This window comes from Malaclemys terrapin, chromosome 24 (assembly GCF_027887155.1).
Source record: "Malaclemys terrapin pileata isolate rMalTer1 chromosome 24, rMalTer1.hap1, whole genome shotgun sequence".
In the NCBI taxonomy this organism is placed as follows: Eukaryota; Metazoa; Chordata; order Testudines; family Emydidae; genus Malaclemys; species Malaclemys terrapin.
This window is the reverse complement of record NC_071528.1, coordinates 15,011,340-15,033,392: the sequence shown is the minus strand read 5'-3', so window position 1 is coordinate 15,033,392 and position 22,053 is coordinate 15,011,340. Positions and strand designations below refer to the sequence as shown.

Genomic DNA, 22,053 nt, shown 5'->3' with positions numbered 1-22,053 from the left:
GAAAACTGTCCTTGGCAAAATCTTCATGTCCCACATTATTGTGGCTTTTCCTGCAGGTCTGCAAATACCAGACAATAGTGTGTCCTGTATTTGCAGTGTTCACGAGAATAGTGCAGAGCTCTGGGCTCCATGTGTCTGTCAGAGATGGCAGACACCAAAAAGTGCCGCCTGGGTTTGTGGGATTTAAAAAAAAAAAGGGGGGGGGAATTATGCAATGTTGATAGTGTTATGGGATGCAGAAAATTGCATGCTGGGAATTTTGATCCCTAGCTCCCAGAGATCTCTGGACAAATCACTTCTGTCCCACAATACATTGCAAAAATATCCGGAAAGGTGTTGTGCCAGATGGTTGCGCATGACACATTAGGATACCTACCTTTGGTGCAGAGTACTTTACACCGACACAGGCGCACCTGGTGAGTACATGCAGCACCTACGCAAGCAGCCAAGTCTGCATGCAGCCAAGGGATGTACAAATTTTGGCAGCCGTATTCTGATGCAGCTTGCACAGTTGGTAACGTAGATGTGACCGTACTGATATTTGTTAGAAGCTTGAAAGGTTTTGGCCAGAGTGTGGATTGATCTTGTTTACAACTAGTGTGAATCTGGAAATCCCCCATAAAGTGGGCTGGCATTTTAGCAGGGTGCGGTGGGTTATATGGGGTGTGAGGTGGTGGTGTGGTTGCTTTGTTTTGCCTGCCACCTGGAGAGAGAACTTTTTTGGAAGTGAGCTCTGGCCAGGTTCCCAAACTATGGAAGCAGATCAGACCACTTTTAACTGGACAATTTTTTACTTTAATTTACAGTGTGTTTTGGAATATAACAAAGCAAAGTTCTGATTTCTTTCCCCACCTCCCTGAAGCAGATATATGCTTGTTTAGCTAAGTCTTTCAGGACTTTAGTATACAAGGTCTCCAAATAAACTGTTGTCACTGGGAATCTGGTTATTCCTGGCTGGACTGCACACCTGGGGGGGGAAGCACAAATTTCCCAAGTCTTAAACTGGAACTCATCTACTTTTTCCTGTTCTATCACTTTCCCCTACAGTGGCAAAAGAAAGCGAGCAGATAATTGTTCCAGGATCTCGCAATCCTTTTTGTCATCTTTGCAAGTGGGAGGCGTTCTGGGCAGTATGTGATAGGAGTCTTTCATACACATCCATGTTGGAAAAGACACTGGCTGATTCAAACCAGGTTTGTCTTGTATTTTTCCTTTTTGTTTTTTGGAAGGAAGGGAATTGGGGAAGAACTTTTGGCAGGTTCCAGGAAACATTTCTGTTGCTGTTTTTGCCAGTGGGAATGCTATTGGTGCCATAGATATTTGGTATTTGACCTACTAGTATAAATAAATTTCTGATCCAAAAGACCTTTTTATTTTATTTTTGTTTCTATAGCTGTATTGGCCCCAGGATATTAGAGAGACAAGGTGAGCGAGGTAAGATCTGTTGTTGGACCAGCATTTGTTTGTGAGAAACAGAAGCTTTGGAGCTCTTCTTCAGATCTGAAGAAGAGCTCTTTGTAAGCTCTAAAGCTTTTGTCTCCCCAATAAAAGAGATTACTTCACCCATTTTGTGTCTCAAATGTTTTGGACAGTTCAGTGAAAGGGCCGTCGGATTGCTGTGCGCAAATTTGTAATGCGCATATGTGCAAGAGAGAGCGAGAAGAACTTCTGTGTAATCCTAGTTTTCCCCTTCTATCTTTCAAAATACATTTGAATGGTGTAAATTTATTACAGTCCAGAGTGAGTTGGACCAACAATCTGGCACTTCTGGTGATTCTAATCAGGGCCGGCTCCAGGCACCAGCCTGGCAAGCAGGTGCTTGGGGCAGCCGCTTCAGAGAGGGGCGGCACGTCCAGGTATTCGGCGGCAATTCGGCGGACGGTCCCTCACTCCCGCTGGGAGCAAAGGACCTCCCGCCAAATTGCTGCCGCAGATCGCGATCACGGCTTTTTTTTTTTTTTGGGCTGCTTGGGGCGGCCAAAACCCTGGAGCCGGCCCTGATTCCAATAGATTTTATGTATCTACCCCTTCAGGAAAAAATTAATTCTAGCCCTTAGTGCTGGGGAAATAACAATCCCAACGTAAAAAGATGCATTGTTGTTATCCAAAGTCTACAGAGTGAAACAATAGCTCAGAAAAGTGTGAATTGCCAATTTATTTCAACTGCATACTAACCTGAAGCCTAATGTCAATATAAACAATTTCACTGTGTATTGTTTTATCAAAAACATACAGGTGATATACTCTTGTATTGTGGTTTGATGGAAAAGACAATCATTCCTTCAAACTCCTGCAGGATTGTTCCTTACAGACTCTCTACTCAAGTTATGGTGTTTCTACCTCTTCCCCCGGCAAACTATATTCTTAAATTTCTTTAAGAAACTTTCTTGATTTATTTCCTTTCCCTCCTTCCCATGCCAAGCTAAATACAAGTCTGGCCTACATTTATAACCATTTTGAGGAATCCAGTTACAACAGGTTTTGTTCCCTGAAATAGTTAAAACTTAATTCTGTGTTAGTGGCCACAGTTAAAGTCCCGTCCATGCTAGAAAATGGATCTGTGATTTTTAAGCCCTATGTGAGGAGAGCCAGTGTAGTCCTGGAAGTGAGAGAATCTACATATGACATGACATTTTTTTCTTTTCAAGAAAAAAAATTGAAGTGGTGGGTTCAGTAAATAAAAAGGGAGTTTGGGCCTGGTTGAATGTCTAAGGCAGGAGTTCTCAAACTGGGGGTCAGGACCCCTCAGGGGATTGTGAGGTTATTACATGGGGGGGAGGGGTCACAAGTTGTCAGCCTCCACCCCAAACTCCGCTTTGCCTTCAGCATTTATAATGGTGTTAAATATATTTTAAAGTGTTTTTAATTTATAAGGGGGGTCGCACTCAGAGGCTTGCTATGTGAAAGGGGTCACCGGTAGAAAAATTTGAGAACCACTGGTCTAAGGTATCTATCATGCAGAACAAAATACTGGGAAAAGCGTCCTTGAAAAGGTGAATCTCCCATTTTGATGTGGACACTGTCAGGTTTGGGTTCAATTTGACCTGTTGGTGAGATGGTGCATGGGGAGGTCCACCATGGAAAACACTCTGCCCCCAGCACCTGATAGTTGGAGTGTATCTATCCTGGAGGGTTAGAAGAAATGAGGGGGGTCTCTGAAATAACTAGATCTAATCTAAAAGCTGTTAACAAATTGCGAACCAAGACTCTGAATTCTGCTCTAAAATGTATGGGGGCAGGTGCATCAAGAGAGTTCACAGAATGCAGATATGAGAGAGTTGAATTTCCTTTTGTTGCTTATGGTATTACATGCCATAGAGAATAATGCGTAGAACTTGAAAATATAGGCATTTGCAGAACGAGGGTTCATGTGTGACATTTAAAATACTGTGGAATCACAAAGGCTATTCAAAACACTTGGGTTTACCCACGTATCATGTAACTGGAGAAGATGAAAGAACTGAAATAGTGAACATTTTGGAGTACATTTTAGCATAATATAGGACCTGACTTTTCAGTGGTGCTGAGCAATGAAAAATCAGTTGAGGTCAAAGGAAGCTGCAGGCGCTCAGTATCTATGCAAAACAGGCTTTTGGTGTCCAATTTCTTCCAGTGGACACTTGGGGGTGAGAGGGCTGTGAGTGAGAGAGTGTCCTCATTTTCAAAAGAGGGGTTTATATGCAAGAGGAGGCTGTTTCCACTGAATGGTCTCATTTGTCTCTTCCGCCACCATGACAATTTTACACTTTTTAGTATTTGACATTCGGTATCAAGATGCCTCTGAGCTGGATAAATATCCTACTCATAAGTTTGGGGTGTGTTGTGGGGTTTTTTTTGTACCAACGTCTGCTGGTGAAAGAGCAAGCCTTCAAACTTACACAGAGCTCTTCTTGAGTTCTGTGTAAACTTGAAAGCTTGTCTCTTTCACCAATAGATGTTGGGCCAATAAAAGATATTACTTCACCCACCTTGTCTTTCATTGCTTCCACATCCATATGTATTATGAGTATTTGGAGAGACATGAGAAGACCATGTGAGAGGGTTGTGCCTTTCCCATAGTAATGCAATGTGTCCATATAAGAGTTGGGTATAGAACCTAAGAGTCCTGCTTCGTTGTCCCATGCTCTAACTACTAGACACTTTGCCGTAGCACTTTATTGGAGCATGTGGTATGACTGGATCTGCTAGAGATTTTTAACTTAGTCTCTGTGTGGTGGTGGTGGGGGGGGGGGGGGGTCTTGATTTGCCATTCAGAGCCGTGAAACCTGCCTCCTGCTCCCTTCTGATTCACCTTCTTTGTGTCTTAAGGTCTGGGAGGAATGTAAAGCAATCTCTCACCAAAAATCAGGTCCAGATTACTTTAGGAGTCAGTCTTGCTTCACTGGCAAGAGGGTTTAATTATGTGACACCATAGCTCTGCTACACTTCCAGCTTTGCTAGACTACCGAATAAGAAAATTGAAAATAAACACAAGCCTTCCTTATTATAATGCAGATGGCCAATAAAATGAGTACACTTGTTTTAAAATACTGACCAAGAAAGTCAGCATGTTTACATTTAAAAACAAAAACTCTAGTATAAGCAGACTAGACAATACATTGGATTAGTAGAGTGGCCTTCTGTCTTGAGGCCTGGGTTCAAATTTCAATGGAAACTGCCAGCATAGCTATGCCGGCATAACCCTGTGATGTAGACGCACCCCATCGGTCTGTGTAGGACCGACCACTACCTCTCCAAACAAAATTAGCCCCATCAACAGAAGCTGTCTTCTACACTGGGGGATTAGGTCAGCATAGCTGTGTCAGTGCGGGGTGTATTTTTTTTTTTTTTTCCACATCTGTGACTGACCATAGTGCTGACCTAACATTTTAAGCATAGACCAAGCTTTAGTCTGTGTGGGGCCATTTTTTTGTGGCATCACTGTGAGATTGTTCATGGGCTACCTCAGAGTGGAGTAGTAAGGATGCTGCAGGTAAGAACTGGGGTGCTTTGGAAGAATTGTATGATGAGGCCCAGAACTGGAATAGCAGGGGTTGCTGCATGTTAGAACGGAGGTCTATTGGCTAACCTATGTAGAAAATCTTGACAGCACCTGGCTTTCTTCTTGGACAGTGCTGTTAGTCCCTCACTTTCATGAACACCAACGTTCACCCAACCTGTCTCCTATTTAAAAGCACATTGTTCTTCAAGATTTTAGTTTAAATGTGGCCTCATTGTGAACTAGCTGATGTCAGTTAGCCAAAAATATTCATTTATATTAAGTTTCCAAATAAAAGTTTTATGTAAAGAAACTTGTTGTGAGTCTACTTTTGCTTGCATAAAATTTCCTATAGAGCTGTCTGAAATGACAATCTGGTATGCTGTAGATACAGGACCGTGACTTGATGGGAACAGGAGGTGTAAAATAGAACAGGAAATAAATTGTATGGTATAACGAACTACTCCACTGTCCCTCACTTCCAAACACACTAGACTTTTATATATAAGTGAATGCTGTGCTTTCCCTGAAGGGATGAGACGAGCAGAATAATAGATGCACTGCTGTGTTGTAATGTGAAATTAAAAGCACTGTCCCTTTAAGAGCAGTGATGCTCTCCCAGACTTGTGTTTTGGAATGCCAGCAGCAGTCTTGCAGACACATTGCTGCTGCTGCTGCTTTTGCTGTCGTGTCTCTGTGAGGGTTAACAACACTTCAGCTTGTTGTCTGGAACCGGTTCAGACTGGTTTTCTAGAAAGTGCTTTGTCTCTCAGACTGAATCCTGGGAAGGGTCATGTGGAGCCCAGTGATGTCATGGGATCAAAAACTGACTCAGCTTTTTTTAATCAGATGTGGGTCTGCAGGTACAGTGAAATGGCAGACTGAAATGCCAAAGCTCACCAAAAGCAAAAGTTTCTATGACTTTGGCATACAACGAGTTAACTGTGATCCCACAGGAGTTAAGCACTTCCTGTGCAGCGAGTGGAAAAGCCTGGCTCATTAATTAAGAGAGAAGAAAGTATCAACTTAAATATTACAATGGCAGTGCCTTAATCTCTAGTGGCAAACTGTAAGGAAACATGGAAGAGATTCTCTTCACTCAGGGCATGGTAGTCCTTTCCCCACAACGTCTGATTCCTGAAATTTGCAATCTGATAAAAGTACTAAGAAATTCATGGTAAAAATCCCCCCAAAACTCTAATCCTAGATTTAAAAAGTAGGAAAAAATTGCCTCATTTGCATGTGAGGCAAATAAAAAGAAAATCTTCCCCCTTTTTCGATAAACAACCCAACTTTTTGTTTCAGTTGTATTCCTGTACAATCTCCTGCATTCTGTTACAAGATACTTTTAGAGTTTACATTTTACAACTATAGTTGCTTTAAATAAAGTGGTGAGTAACTCTGTAGTAAATTCAGACTAAAATCTACTCCAGGGATAGGGTGAGTAAGCGCACTGCAATACTTTAATTGCTCTTTCAGGTTTTCTTCTTTTGCAGCACCATCCTATCTTGGCCTTTTTTTGAAATTAACAGTTGATTTATTTTTCTCAAAATGCATTTTACTGATTTCTCTCTTCTCTCTCTTCTCCCCCCTCCCCCTTTCTTCTCTCTTCCTCCCCCAACCCCCCAGAGCTTCACAATGACAGAGGAAGCATGCAGGACACGAAGTCAGAAGCGAGCACTAGAACGAGAAATAACCCAAAATGACGTGGACAGTAAAAAAATTAAAATGGACAAAGGACTCTTGGGAACAGATCTAAAGACTGAAGGTGACATTAAAATAAAGACTGATACTGGAGCTGGGAAAGTCCAAGGATTATTAAAAGGAGGGGAGGTAAAAGCAACTATTAAAGTGGAGGTGCAGACAGGTGATGAACCTGTTGACATGAGTACCTCAAAAAGGTGAGTGGCTACCTGCTGTCATGCTTCCATATTTGAACTACCTGTGCAACAAAATGTGGGGAAATAGCCTGTTGAATAGCTCTATAGATTATCACTTGGAATAGACTTTTGGGCTTTTTAATCTATGGGATGGCTAAAAGAGTGAAGTATATACTCTACCTCTGAAATGGGTTGGTTTGTGTTTCAATTTAGCATTCCTCTTAAGATCAGCCATGGTGCTGTAGCCTCAAAAAAAAAAAAAAAAAAAAAAAAAAAAGTAGCTGTTGCTTGTTCTACCCATGAGTATTGCCATTGTGGCAGAAGCTGTAAAAGATTAATTACTGAAATGGGGAAATATGACCTTGAGTGAAGGAGTGGATGCAAACCATAAAGGGGGTGCACTCTCTGAGCAGCTGACTCTCTAGAGGTTACTTCCATGTGGTAAGAGCTTCTTGTGTCCATAATCGTGTGGGTGATGTAGGTAAGGAGGGATAGCTTGTCTCTGTGACTATTAAAAAGGGAAGTGGTTTTGGTGCATCTTACTGTTGTCTTCAGAGCTATTGAGGAGAAAAGTTGGCTTAAAAGTTACTAATGATTTAGGGTGCCTCCATTGTTTTTAAGTGACCCATCTGATCCCTTTAAAGGGCACTGGTTTTGCAAAAGGTAAGTGCTTGGCACTTTTTGAAAATCAGTCGCCTTTCAGTTTGATTTCTTACTTCCATTTTTAGATGTCTAATTTATCCAAAATCGTGGGCCGTTTTGGAAAATCTTATCCTTGTTGTGCCAGTCTAAGGCTTTTCAAACACACACATCACATGAAATAAGAATTATATTAGTAATCTTTAGTATATGGAAACATTTTTTTATTCATAATCACCACCAAAAAACTGGTTTATAGACATCCATTCTATTCTGTATGCTGTCTATCCTCGGGTTCATTATGTGCTAAGACTACAGATGATCATGTTATCCTGACTTTTTTTAGTTTTTGTTGCAAAGGACAGACCTGAATATTTTTCATTTTTAGGATGCAATATGGTCTAGTGTTTGGAGTATGGAAGAGGAAGACAGGACTCCTGGGTCCTGTTCCTAGCACTGCCACTGACAACTGACTTTCCCAAGATTAAACTAACTTCTTATGTTCATTTCCCTATCTGCAAAATGGGTTAAATATTCCCAATATTGTTGCAAGTCTAAAAAGTGTATAAAATTATTTCCTTGCCTGATGGGTGCTATAGAAGTGTAAATTATTAACTTGTTTCACATGTTGGAACAGAAACTTGAAGTTCCTGTCAAGTATGCAAATTCTCATGTATTAAATGTGTATTGTCCACCACTCTAGCTTAAAAAAATAGTACATACGCCCTTACTCCATAATTGTAACTAGTCTATGAATTATTCAGCTTTCCTCTGCTTCTGCTGCTTAAATAAAAAACTATCTGCTGCTTATAACAATGAATTTGTCCAAATGTCACTTTCAGCAATATATCCAATATACTAGGTTTCTTCTAGTAACTTGGATTGACTGTTGGACATGTTCTGCTTCTTCCATAAACTCACTGGTAAAAGTGGCATCTTCAGAGCTTGCTCATGGTGATATTTAGGAAGTACTTGTATGTCTGATGAAAGTTTGTGTTGATATTGTATGAAAATCATCCTTTAGGGAGGGGTACTACTGTAGATAGATGGCTCCTATGTAAGGGAATTTCTTTTCTGTTTCTCAAAGAATGAGAGGAGGTGGCGGGGCCAGGTGCTAAATAAGGGTAAACCTTTTCAGAAGGTAGTAACACCTTTGTGGCATTATCACTGCATGTCAACTAGCATAGTTGTGTTCAGTTCTCTTAAAGGGGAAAGCATAGTCTAGTGGTTTAAAACACAAGGCTGTAAATTGGACTGCAAGGGGTTCTGATCCTCGTCTGTAACAAACTTCCTGTGTAAACCTAAGCACGTCACTTTAAAAAGGACAGTGTCTGCTAGAAGTCTAGTGAATCTTCTTTTTAAAACGTTTAATATCTTACCGGACAGTCTCTACGCAAAAGAATTAATGGACACAAATCTGACATCAGGAATCAAAATACTCAAAAACCAGTGGGAGAACACTTTAACCTGTCTGGTCATTCAGTGACAGACCTGCGGGTGGCTATATTACAACAGAAAAACTTCAAAAACAGACTCCAAAGAGAGACTGCAGAGCTAGAATTGATATGCAAACTAGACACAATCAACTCCGGTTTGAATAAGGACTGGGAATGGCTGAGCCATTACAAACGTTGACTATCTCCCCTTGTAAGTACTCTCACACTTCTTATCACACTGTCTGTACTCGGCTAGCTTGATTATCACTTCAAAAGTTTTTTTGTTTTTTTTTGTTTTTTTTTTCCTCTTAATTAATTGGCCTCTCAGAGTTAGTAAGACAACTCCCACCTGTTTATGCTCTCTGTATGTGTGTATATATATCTCCTCATTATATGTTCCATTCTATATGCATCCGAAGAAGTGGGCTGTAGTCCACGAAAGCTTATGCTCTAATAAATTTGTTAGTCTCTAAGGTGCCACAAGTACTCCTGTTCTTCTTTTTGCGGATACAGACTAACACGGCTGTTACTCTGAAACTTAATATCTTATGCGACACTTGCCCCTGAGTCCCCTTGACGATTTTTGTGGCTTTATAAATACTTTCCAATCTTTTGATAAATGTTTTTCTGCTCCCCCTTTGTGGTGTGGGAAAACCTATACAAACTAGACTTTGAGGGAGAGAATCCATGCTCAGCTTTCTAGAGAGCTTGTTTTTAAAAAAAAATATATATAATAAAAAAAATCATATTTAGAAAACCTGAGACACCCCTTCATTGTATAGTATCTCTGCTGCAGCAAATGATGGTAGGATTTTTCTATTTTCTAAATGGGAGGGAAGGCTTACTTGTGTAAGAATGTCCCTGTGTTGGAGGCCTAATTCAAAACCCACTGAAGTTTTGATGGGAATCTTTCAGTTGACTTCAATGGGATTTGGATGAGGTCCTAGATTACCAGTTATAGGTTATGATTGTATTGTTTTGACCATGCCAATATTTTAATCCTCCACTTAAAAAGCATTTCTTACATATGGAAGATGAATCTGAACAATTCTGCAGACTTTACAAGTAGTATCTCTGCCTCCCTGCTCCCCACCTCTCTGTCCAAAATAGACGACAATTTCTTAATCTTTCAAGATGTGATGTAGGGCATGTAGACGGCAATCAAGACCTATATCTGGGCACATAGAGGATCTTTACATCTTGGCAAGTGCAATAGCTGATCTAAAATGTATGATTCCACTGAATAAATTTGATCCCTAGCTTGCTTTTTTTTTTTTTTTTTTTTTTTTAAGTCCATTTTTGTAGGTAACTACATGGCATTTTGGTGAAAGGCTCTTGAAGTTTCAAGAGTCCTGTGGCACCTTATAGACTAACAGATGTATTGGAGCATAAGCTTTCATGGGTGAATACCCACTTCGTCAGATGCATTTACAGAGCCAGACTAACACGGCTACCCCTCTGATACTTTCTCCTTAGTGTGCCTTAATGTATTACTTCAGACATTACTCCACTGTCTTAATGTTTCACCTGAGTTTTTGTGTAGATTTAAAAAAAAAAAAGTTTCATGGAATTGACTTGTCTGTGAATTTTGATGGTCAAAATTCTGTGACGTATTCATGGTAGCAATGGGTTTAAAAACTCCATATGTGACATATATTCTCTTGTATCTCCTCACACATCATTTAGCAACAAATACAAAACAAATGGTACATTAGCTGAAGTAAATATCTAACTGAGAAGTGTAGCTAAAACTAAAAATAATTATTGGAACACTTGTCCTTAATCCTGTGAGCCCTTATGTTCCACTTGACACTCTAACATCCTGAGGTTGTTTGGTTGTTCAAAACACAATTCTTCCTTTTGATCAAAATGAAAGTGTGGATGAGTTTTACAATTTGCATTTCATGTCGTGGAGGCTAAAGTCATTGATACCCTTAGCAGCAAACTTATTTACTTATTTTTAAATTGCCTCCTGACACACCCTCTGTTTTTTAAGATCCTGCTTTCTTAAAATTACGTGCAGACTGGCTGGCATTAGCCACTGCTTGTTTGTCTAAATGAAAATTGCCAGGAAAAATGAGGGTGGGGAATGTGAAGGCTTCCCAACAGTTATGGCTTTCTTCCAACCAGCCCATCCTAATCTGTATTTATCTGTATATGACTCCTTTTTATTTCAGGATTTACTTAGATATCTTCCAGGGGGGCAGGTGTTGGTGAAAGTTTCTGTTGTCTGAGAATTGCAATGGATAGTTCTGGGGAAATCGCATGAGTCAACAGAGTATCAAGTCATTCTTTTGTTATATAGTGAAATGTAAAATAACTGTACATGTAATCCTGACACCTGGTGTGTTTAATATTAAAGTTAGCGTAATGGTTGTGGTCTGAAGTGCATTGTGAGAGACATGGCACTAAATTCCCAGCCGTTCCCCTACACCACTCCCCATGCTATTTGGGAAAGGGAAATACCCTCTCTATAGGAGTGGTATACAGTACTTGTCTTGGATTGATGGTTGCTGCAATATGGGCTCTTAATTGTGAGGGAGATGGAGAGATTTTAAAAACTAAGATGGAAACCTGGAGCATACATCGTAGAGAAGGAGGAGATAACCAAATTAAGTTCAAGTCAAACCCACAAAGGTATGAAATTCTGAATGAAGACTCTATGCTTAACCCAACACCTTTTTTGTATGTAAGTAGTTTGTTTCCCTGGGAGTTGTCTTAATTTTTATCTGACAGGGTATGGTCTTGAACATGCTGTATTGTATTGTTCTGCTTCATTATGTACAGTAGACTGGGAACAAAATTAAATGTACAAAAATTGTGATCCTTGAAGTGGCTGCACACAGCACTTCCAAAGAACAGGATTTTAGTAAAACTCTGCTTCCCTAGTGTGACGGTATAGTGCATGTGGGAAGTGAAGATCCCAGAGTGACGGTAGGAAGAGGAGAGACGGTAGTAAAGAGGGGGAGAGATGAAAGAGGATACATAACTATATGTAAAAACTCTTGAAGAACCATTTAATGGCCATATTTACAACTGCAGTTATCCTTGTGCTAGGCATACTATGTAGAATTTAAAATCAAGTCTTCTCAGTATCATAGTCTGAGTCCTTTTTAAAAACAAAATTTTTTTATGCCTTAAGCATGCTGTACTTTTGCCCAAGGCTGTCTGTTGGATCACCCTAGCATTCTGCATTACATGCTGTACTTTTTCAAAACAGGATACTTCAATTGTTTTGCTTCAAAAAAGAAACCTTTAAAATGGGGCAAGTCCAGTGACGGTGCTTCACCCTATTGAACAAAAAACATTCCAATTAGGCTATTTCAGGCTTAATACAATATTAAGAAACACTACTTAAACATAGTTCTTGTTAAACTGGCTTCCTGCTCTGGTCAGCCACTGTGCATGGGGCCAGACTGTGCTAGAACAGTGGCTCTAGAATGTATTCTTAAGCACACTTTTAACACCATACACTTTGACTAGCCAAACCATGTTGGTAACTGGTTCAGCTGGAACTGTGTGTAATTGATGTTTTTAATATATGGCTGCTGGCACAGTATAAATTGGGCCTCCATATTTCCAGTTTATCTCCTGTACAACATGGCCTATTTCTCTACCAAGACTCGCTAATAGATTGTGTGTTGTGAGGTTCACGTACAAAACAGCTGAGTTAAAGGATGCTGTGGAAAACCTGATTTACAGGTTTCTTGCTTTTGTGAACTTGTCTGTCTTATTTTAAAATGCAAGGCCAGCTCCATTAAATCTCATTTTTTTTTTTGGGTGTAGCAATGGGAAAGGAGTAAACTTTACTGATGTTTTGTTTCAGTAATTATTGTACCACTACATCCAGAGACCTTGCATTAACATTTTGGATTCATTTTTAGACATTACATCTCCAAAAACTCACTTAACAAGGAACTACATTATCTTCTGCCACCTTCCTCCTTGCATCTCCCCCGCCCCCCAAAGACATTGGAGGTAGGAGAGGTTGTTGGGTGGAATAAGGAGTGGGGGAGAACCTGTTCCATACTTCAATATATAATATTGCCGAGGGTTAGGCATTAGTCCTGAGTGACAGTTACTCTGATATCTCATTTACTTCCTAGTAGGAGAAGATGTATTGCTCAGATGTCATGGAATTGTAGATCATAGGATGAGAGAAATTATACATTCCACAAATTTTTTTATGCTTACAGTCTGAGGTTGTCTTCCCTCCTCCCCCCCAACTCTCCTTTTTGTTTCATGTCATATGCCATTGTGGCATGAGTTATATGAACCAGTTAACTTATCCAGCTTGGGCTTTGTTACATTATTATCAGTTAATTCTGGGTTGCTACTTAGCTCCTATTTTAAAAATCTGGGATCTGAATTGGAAAAAAAACAAGATATGCTTTTGGCATTTGTTCCATTTAAATCCACTGTAATTGGGTTGCCACTCTTGGTGTCCATTTCATTATTGCCCTGTACAAGATGGACAGTGAGGAACTGGGCCCTTTAACTCTTCTAGGCTTAAAATTTAAAGGGCTAGATTCAGCTCTTATCTGAGAGCCATTCCCCTGTCTTAAGAACATAAGAATGGCCATACTGAGTCATACCAAAGGTCCACCCAGCCCAGTATTGTATCTGACAGTGGCCAATGCCAGGTGCCCCAGAGGGCGTGAACTTAACAGGTAATGATCAAGTGATCTCTCTCCTGCCATCCATCTCCACCCTCTGACAAACAGAGGCTAGGGACACCATTCCTTACCCATCCTGGCTAATAGCCATTAATGGACTTAACCTCCACAAATTTATCTAGTTCTCTTTTAAACGCTGTTATAGTCCTAGCGTTCACAACCTCCTCAGGCAAGGAGTTCCACACGCTGACTGTGTGCTGTGTGAAGAAGAACTTCCTTGTATTTGTTTTAAACCTGCTGCCCATTAATTTATTTGGTGGCCCCTAGTTCTTATATTATGGGAACAAGTAAACAACTTTTCCTTATTTGCTTTCTCCAATAATGTGCCACTTTCTTAAAAGAGCTGTGTCTCTACTTACACAGGGCTGAATTTGACCTAGTGACATTCAAAGAAGGTACTTTATTGCCACTATAATATAACAAAGTAAAAATCATCCCCAAACCACCCAATCTCAAGCAGAGCTTTGCATGACGTGAAAAGAGAGCTGCCAATCTGTTTTACGTGGAAGATGTTCAGATGAACAGTAGTAAAAAATTGTGAGTTCTGTATTTAGTGGCATTTAATGGTCCATGTCACTGTTGAGTGCTACAAAAATTACCATTTGCATTGCAGTGGTGATATTGTGAATGAGGTCTTCCTGAATGGAGAAGCAGAGGGATCCAGGAAACCCAGGATCACTGTTTTTTACAAATAGCTTCCTAGCTGAAGTGATTCTCCCATGTGTTTGGGTTTTAGAACTTAAACTAAAACTGCTAAAATTATTTTTCTCATCCTATAAAACTAGTCATTTTGAGGGTTAAAAGTGCCTCTTTTTGATAGTCTAGGTTTTACTGCAGGAACTTTATGCCAGGTAACAACCTACCACAAAGCATCATTTGTTTGATGGTTGTTTCTTTGTGGGAGAGAGGATGGGGTTTAGATCAGAATTTTTAAGCAGGTAATATGGCCCACTGGTGGAAGACATTTGGACTTCTGAATTTTGGGTTACTGCTTGTAACCTGCATCTTGCTACAGAGCTCCTCTCTCCCATGCTGCAACTTGCAACTTTCATGTTCCCGGCCCCTTCTTTTACTTCTACTGCAGGTCAACAGTTAAGTGTAATTTAGAAACAAATAAGGGGGAGTTTTAAAGTGAGAAGGGATGTTAGTTGGAAGAGTAACTGAAATTGCATTTTGTGGCACTGTTAGGATCTTGATCATCCTGGCGCAATCCATTTTGGATTATGCTTCTGTACTCGTCTGTGGAGACAGCAGACTTATTTGTTAAATTGTTAAAAGGTCTTGGATCTCTTCCAATAATGTGCCACTAGGTACATATAGTTACCACCGAGACTCTAAATAGCCTTTCCAGTGGTAGCCCTCCTTTGGAACTAAACTTGATGTACTTATTCTCTTTCTTTTCTCCATCCCAGCTCTCAGCATAAGCTTGTACCCTGCTGCTTCCTTATGTTTCTCGGTTTAGCCTGTCCTCTAATGCTCTACAAATATAGTTGATTAATATAATCTTGTACTGGGGACCATGACCAAAAAGCTAAATCTCAGAAGAGCATCACCGTTAATGATGTTTCATATACGCACTCTAATGGACGCAAGCACAACTTGTTCCATTTGCTTAACATTACATAGACACAGGGTTTCCCGACCCCTGCCATACAGTTGAAAAGGGTCTATTCTTGACTTCTTAGGAGGAAAGAGGGAGCTAGTACAACAGTTGTCTGTCACAAGGTACTTTGGGCATCAGATGTATCATCTTCAAGACAAAAGCATAATTAATCTGCCTCTGTCCCAACTAAATGGAAGAAAGCCTCCAAGAATAGACTTTGTCACCATAAGTCTATTGAATTGGATGACCCTCTGTTCTTTACTGAAGTCAACAAATGTAGGTTGGCCCTGTTGGGAGTTATGCTTTTTGTCTAAAGAGCAGTTGTCTACCAAACTTCTGCTGGAGGAGCGAGGAGACTCTAGGATACTTTGGATTGATCTTTCTTCTTGTAAAACAAATATGTCTAACTTTAAAATGTTCGGACGGATGGTTGTAAATTAGAGGGAGGGTGGCCTCCAGCCTTAGATAGTGGGCTGTGACTTGGGTGGTCTGTGTTCTCTTTCCAGCCACCGCACACACTTTATATGAACTTTGGCAAATCTGGGGAAATTGAAGCACACGATCTGTAAAATAGAAATACTTCTCTACCTCAAAGGGGTGTTCTGATCATCCTCTTTTTTGCAGGCACTGTGTATTATGATGTCAAGTATCAGGGGTAGCTGTGTTAGTCTGTTTTGGGGTATTATGATGACTGTCCTAGGCATTTCTATCAGTGAACAAAAATGGAGGATGAGATTTTCAAAGCAGTCTAAAGGATTTAGATGCATCTTCTGTGAATGGAAGCTACGTGTCTAAAACACCCAAATTGCTTTTTAAAATCTTAGCTGGAAGCTCCATTCCTTTCAGCAGCTCAAAAATTTTACAGGAAATCTTTCCCAGAAACATTTTGGAAGCAACTGGATGTAGAGAAGTCCACACAAGACACAGAGGTTCAAAAAGAAGGCTTAAACTCTTTTTGTGTTATGCCTAAGAGCATGTTTTAGTTGCTGTAACCCCTTAGATAGCTGTACATTCATTTCTAGGCAGATGAAAATAGATCCATGCTCCTGAGCCTGGCTTCTAACATGGACACCAATGGATGGGAACACAGAAGCTGGTCTAAAGAGGCTTTATAAAACCTCCTGGGAGCATTCTAGAACTTTCAGTTAAAGGGTCTGACTCCAGAGACTAAAGATTCACTGTCTGTGTTCAGTGTTGTAGCTGGCAAAGTGTTGATACTTGCATTGTGTCTGTGTGTGTGTGTGTGTGTGTGTGTGTGTGTGTGTGTGTGTGTGTCTGTCTCTCTCTCTCTCTCTCTCTCTCTCTCTCTCTGTGTCCCACACAGACGTTGTTAGAGTATAGCAAGCCTTTTTTTTTTTTTTTTTTTTTTTTTTTAAAGAAGACGACTATACTATGAAGATCTAGTCTGGATTCATACACTTCACAATCTTTTGCATTCTGGTCCACGATGTAATTGGTCACGTTGTTGAGGTCTGAATAGATAAGCCAACCATGATATGAAAGATAAGCTTATTTTGGTTCTGTGAGCCAAATACTGAGAAGTGGTATTCCATGAGATCTGCAAGATCTCATATCATCAGAATTAAATCGCTCACCCATAAATAAACACTAGGTTTTTTGTTTGGTTGGTTTTTTTGTACTGTAGAAGGATTCCTAAGTGTTTAACATTCTGTAGAACAATAAAGAAGGCTATCTACCAAGTTGGACTTGTTTAGCAGAATTGGAAAAAGCCGGTATCTAGTCAATTAGATTTACTGTGTAGATTGGTGGGTGGTGGGTTTTTTGTGTGTGTTTTTGAAATGAGGTGTCTCTTAAATTCAGGACACTAGAGAGGAAAAAGCCTGATTAAAATGTCCTTAGTCCTTCAAATTAAAAAGATGATCAGGTTATTCTGCTGTAGGTTGTCATTACTTGTACTTCGTTTCCGTCAGTTGACAGAATAATTAGTACTAGTGTATAAACTTGGAAAAAACAATTTAACAAGCAAATGATCCTTTCTCAGCTGCTCTCTTGCTCCAGTAAGAGAAACAAGGAAAGTTTGAGACCAATACTATTAGCTGAACAAATAGTAGGAAGTGGAATATGTAGTATGGTGACTCACAATAGTGCCATTTTTGTATAAATATCAGCCATTTTGTAACATAACCTGGGCTGGTGGTGAGGAAATTGCATAGATTCTAGAGGAACATTTTAAAGGGCAAGGAGGTAGTGGTTAGCCAGTGGGGCTTGATACAACTTAAAAGAAAACAATCACGCGCTGTGTCTTCATTGTCTGTCTAAAGGAGGATGGTCCTTATTACAAAGCCAGAAGTTGTGAATTACCTTTTTCCCACATCAAGCCCCAATTCAAAAATTAGAGCTACTAACCCACAAAACAGACTAAATGCCTGCAACCTTTTTTAGTGAGTATTTAATAAAAACCTCTGAACATGGAATCTTCATTTTGAATGCTTTGGGATTTATATGACTATGATCTATTTTAAACCATTATTCAAAAAATACCCAAAACAATGGAATTTTTATCAAGCAATTGTTTATTCCAAAGGTGTGACTGTTACAATATGTGTCCCTCCCCCTGACAAATGTAGCTTGTAATGAGCACTCTAGAAGACCATTAACTAAATGGAGGTGCATGTTGGTAGAGTCTCTGAAAGGGAAGTGTTTTCATTACACTTCACTCCTCCAATGTCCAAAACCGCTATTCACGTTAACAAGGCAATCTGATTTCCAATCGTGTTTCTTGGTTACTCTTGCACAGCTGTGTGTGAAGCCATTCTTTGGATAGGTAGATGGGGATGGAGACTGTGAATTATTACTTTTATTTGAAATCCATGTGATCAGTTTTAATATGGGGCCCTCTTTTGCGTGGATCTTAAAACTGTTCAAAGTTAAGAACTTTAAATTATCTTCTCCCAGCTTGGAACCTGTAATGCCTGCTTATCTTACTGTCTTAATCTTGTCAACAAGTCACTTGATTTTTTCAAAGATGTTTTGATATCCAAATAACCACGATGAACACACTTCTAGAGCAAAATGTAGTCAGTAGAAATTTCATCCTTTTCTAACCAGCATATGCTGTTAGCGGATCTGATTAAAGAACTGTTCTACTGTAATAATTCTGTTACTCATGGTCTTTCAATAATTTCTACTTTGTTTTCTCATTCTCACCTTGCCTAAAAAGTAGAAAAGAACTTGTGTCCAAAAAACCCACCCTTTGGGTTTTTTTTTATTTTTATTTCAAGTGACTACTTGAAACTTGCTTCCATGACTAAATAGATAGACTTTTAAAAAGCCATAATGGACTAATGGTGTGTATTTTCAGAGTTTTGAAGCAAACCAGCAAATCAACTATAAGTTCTTAAACTTTAAAAAGTAGTAGAGTAGTTGAGCATAACTCATTGCTGTACTGTTAAGTTAATGTTTTTTTTTTATTGTGCAATACATGATGCTTTTTATTAATAGTCTCAAGTGGGCAGCTGATCCAGGAAGTTTCTATAGTGCAAGGGCAGCCCCTTAAGCTTAAAGTCTGCTCCATTTTCTTACAGCACCTGAACCCTACCTCACTTCGTAAAATGAAGGCTATGTGTCACAAGCCGGTTAGAACTGGCTGTTGCTATGGTTTTCACGGTGGAAGGAACAGTTAAAGGGTCACATGTCCAGTGAGGGAAATGCCTTTCTCACATGACTCTTTGGTGGCCTGATTAGAATACAGGAAGTTAGCTCCCTGCTAGCTGTTACGATGTTGTGATAATTGATGGGGTGACATCACCCTTGCTACCCGTACATATTGATTATTCTTATGCCTGGTTGCTTTGAGAATTGAACGGTTAAAACAGGACCTTAGGAGCTTTGTCAATGCACTATTCTCTGATTAGCAATGTTATCTTGAATTCAACTTCCTTTTGACAAATCAGGTTTAAGTATCTTCTGTTTTAAATGTGGCTAATCGCCTCTGAGAGTGATTCAGCAGACTTAAGTCTGCTAATAGAATTCTTCCAAACTACAATTGTTTCATACCCAAATTTGTGCCATATTTTGTCCCCTTGTGGAGGCCATTAGTGGGGATAAGACCTCCTTCTCCAAGAGGATAAAAAGATAATCCTTTCATATCAGAGTTGGGGGTTGTAGAAGTCTGAACATAGTTCAAATAGGTTCAGTTTTCCGAAATCACATCTATTGGGCCTCACATGGAGATTTTGCAAAAACTGATAGTGTGTCAATCACAGTAAACTTTCAGTGGCTGAGCTTGCTACTCGGAAGCTTACCTAAGTTGTTTCTTTCACAGCTATAGAAACCGATAGTCAGTAGTCTGATTCACTTTCATTTTACAAAATTGTGTTTAATTTTCAAGGTTGTATGACTTCAAATAGTTTGTGGCTTTTCTGGTGGGCGATAGAGAACTTCTGTTCTGCAACACAGTGTTCATAGCCATAATAACTACAGTCTGCATGGTACCTTGTGGCAGTACACTTGTAGCCAGTTACACATGAGGTACTTATCAAAAGGTGCTTGCATATCTTTACCCCCTGAAGAAGCATAATCTCACTCTACCCCCTTATTATTTTATAGAATATCTATTGTATCTTTTAAAATATGTTGGATTAGGTTTAGCTACATGAAAAACTACAACTCTTCCAGATCAACACAAGGTTACATTACCTAAATTATGAGATTATTGCCTTAGGTTAAGTGTTCTTTAAAAATCATTTTCAGGTGATTTTTTTTTTTTCACACTTCTTAGCAGGATGGGTAAAGTCAAATGCTGTTACTTGAGATGATGTACTTTAGACTTTGTACGGAGACCTTTTTTTAACTTGAGTCTCTTGATGGCAAGCACTCTTAATTTTTCTCTCCTTGTCTGTCTTTTTAGTCAAGGCAACCAATTTAGTCTACCTTAGTCAGAGAAAAGCTTAGGGTTTAAAGCTTTCACCTGTGCCCCTGATGGTTATTTTTAAACCCCTTCAGAGTTGAAAGATTGGTTCACTGGCTCACTGTGCCCCCTAGAGGAAACTGAAACTCATTTTCTGCTCCTTTTCTACCAAGGTGGACAACTGCATTAAATGCAGTATTGAATGTATGGCTATAGCTGAGATACCAAAGACTGCTTTTCATAGCAACCAGCCTTTAGTTTTCAGAAAACTGTTTATTTGAACTGGCATGGCTTTTGCTGAGGGTGTGTAGTTTACATTAGTACATAGCTTCTCAATAGTGGTACAGGAATATCGCTACAGTAAAGGTACTCTGCAACTGTGAGGTTAATCTGTTCCTGTTTTGAGGGTATTCGTGTCTCTTACATCTGGTACATCACTAAATAACAATAGAAACAAAAAAGAAACATTTTAAGTACCTGGATTCTTCAAGTAAGTTCTGTATGTTAAAAAAGGTACTACAGTTAACTCCAGAAGCTGTAATTTAAGGTGGGGAGAAACTGCCCCATTTTTAAGAGCACAGAGGGCTAACTTGCCATGTTTCCAGGTTGCAAATTAAGGTAATTTTCACCCTGAAGTACAGATTAAAGGTAGTTAAGTGCATAACCTTGCTGCACAAGAGGCGTGTTTTTTTTTTTTTTTTTTTAATGGAGGCCTGTATATTTGCTTCATTTGGCTTCACTGTTTTAAAAATTGTTTTGGTTTGTCTCTCAAAAATTAATTTGGCAGGTTTAATCTGGTCATCAATAATGCTTTGAAAAGTTATTTCATTTACAGGATACTTATTGAAAAGGGTTTCGTTGTATTCTTGTAGTTTTTGTTTGGGTTTGTAACAGTTTCTTAAGATGTACTCTTCTAAAGTGATTATACTTATCCCATAAACAATGCAAGTTCCTCTTCAAGTGCTTGCTCATGTCCATTCCACATTAGGGGTGTGTGCTCGCCACATGTACCGGTGCTGGAAGTTTTTCCCTTAGCAGTATCCGTAGGGGAGTGGTTCTGGCGCCCTCTGGAGTGGTGCCTGCATGGCACAGTATAAGGAATGCTGCCAGCTCCCCCCACCCTCAGTTCCTTCTTGCCACCAGTGACGGTGCACGGAACATTCGCTGCTCTTACTAGTGTTGCTTAGGCTTTATTTGTACAAACTAGAACTCTTGTAAAATTAGTGTACATAGTTAGTTAACCCTTAGCAGTAGTTCGTTTTCTTAGTCCCGTTGGGGACTTAGCCAGGGGATGGGGCGTGCCCCAGTCCCCAGGCTCTAAGCGCTGCAATCACTGCAAACAGCCCATGCCCAGGAGCGTTCCGCATAGTAGCTGTCTCAGGTGCCTTGGTGAAGGGCACATAAGCGATAAATGTTGAATCTGCAAGTCCTTTAAACCTAGGACCAAGAAAGAGCGTGAGATCAGACTCAAAGTGCTCCTGATGGAGTCCGGCTCACTCCATTCTCAGAGCCAAGGTCCAACTCGGCACCCAGCACCGTGTCAGTGCGTAGTGCCCCGCCAACGCCGTCCACGAGCCGGCACCAATCCATGGCCCTGGCCAAGAGGTTGAAGAAGGCCGGTAGGGGACGGTCTCCTACTCTCCACAAGGGGAAGGACAGGGCTGGGGACAAGCTCAGACCCGTACTGGGCGGCTCATCTGCCCCATCAGGAAGTCAGGCTTCAGCTCACATCGAGTGATGCAGCCAACCCCGTTCCTTGCCTGGAAGCCCAGACAGAGGTGGGCCTTCATCAGCTTCAGATGCTGTTGACGCCTGAAGTGCTCCAAGCTGCGCAGGAGATCCTGATGATCCCAGCGGTGTCCAGATCTTGGGGTAAGCCCACCTTGGGACCTTTCCATCCGCCCTCGCCTCAATGGTACTGCTCCCCATCGTGGGGGACATCCCGCCACCGTTCACCCACTCGTTCACCGT

At 40.2% G+C, this 22,053-nt stretch overlaps 1 protein-coding gene across 11 annotated transcripts in view; it reads left to right on the top strand.

Annotated features, from left to right (window-relative positions):
* GATAD2A (GATA zinc finger domain containing 2A) overlaps window positions 1-22,053 on the top strand; it is a 110,176-nt gene that overhangs the window by 67,433 nt on the left and 20,690 nt on the right. For 8 of the 11 annotated variants that reach the window (XM_054013438.1, XM_054013439.1, XM_054013440.1 and 5 more), the window contains exons 3-4: window positions 1,048-1,193; window positions 6,608-6,879. In XM_054013438.1, the coding sequence (XP_053869413.1) occupies window positions 1,161-1,193; window positions 6,608-6,879 (305 nt within the window). In that variant the 5' untranslated portion in view covers window positions 1,048-1,160. Of the gene's footprint in view, window positions 1-1,047; window positions 1,194-6,607; window positions 6,880-22,053 lie in introns of those variants that run through there. The other 3 variants (XM_054013436.1, XM_054013437.1, XM_054013442.1) reach the window with 2 other exon arrangements.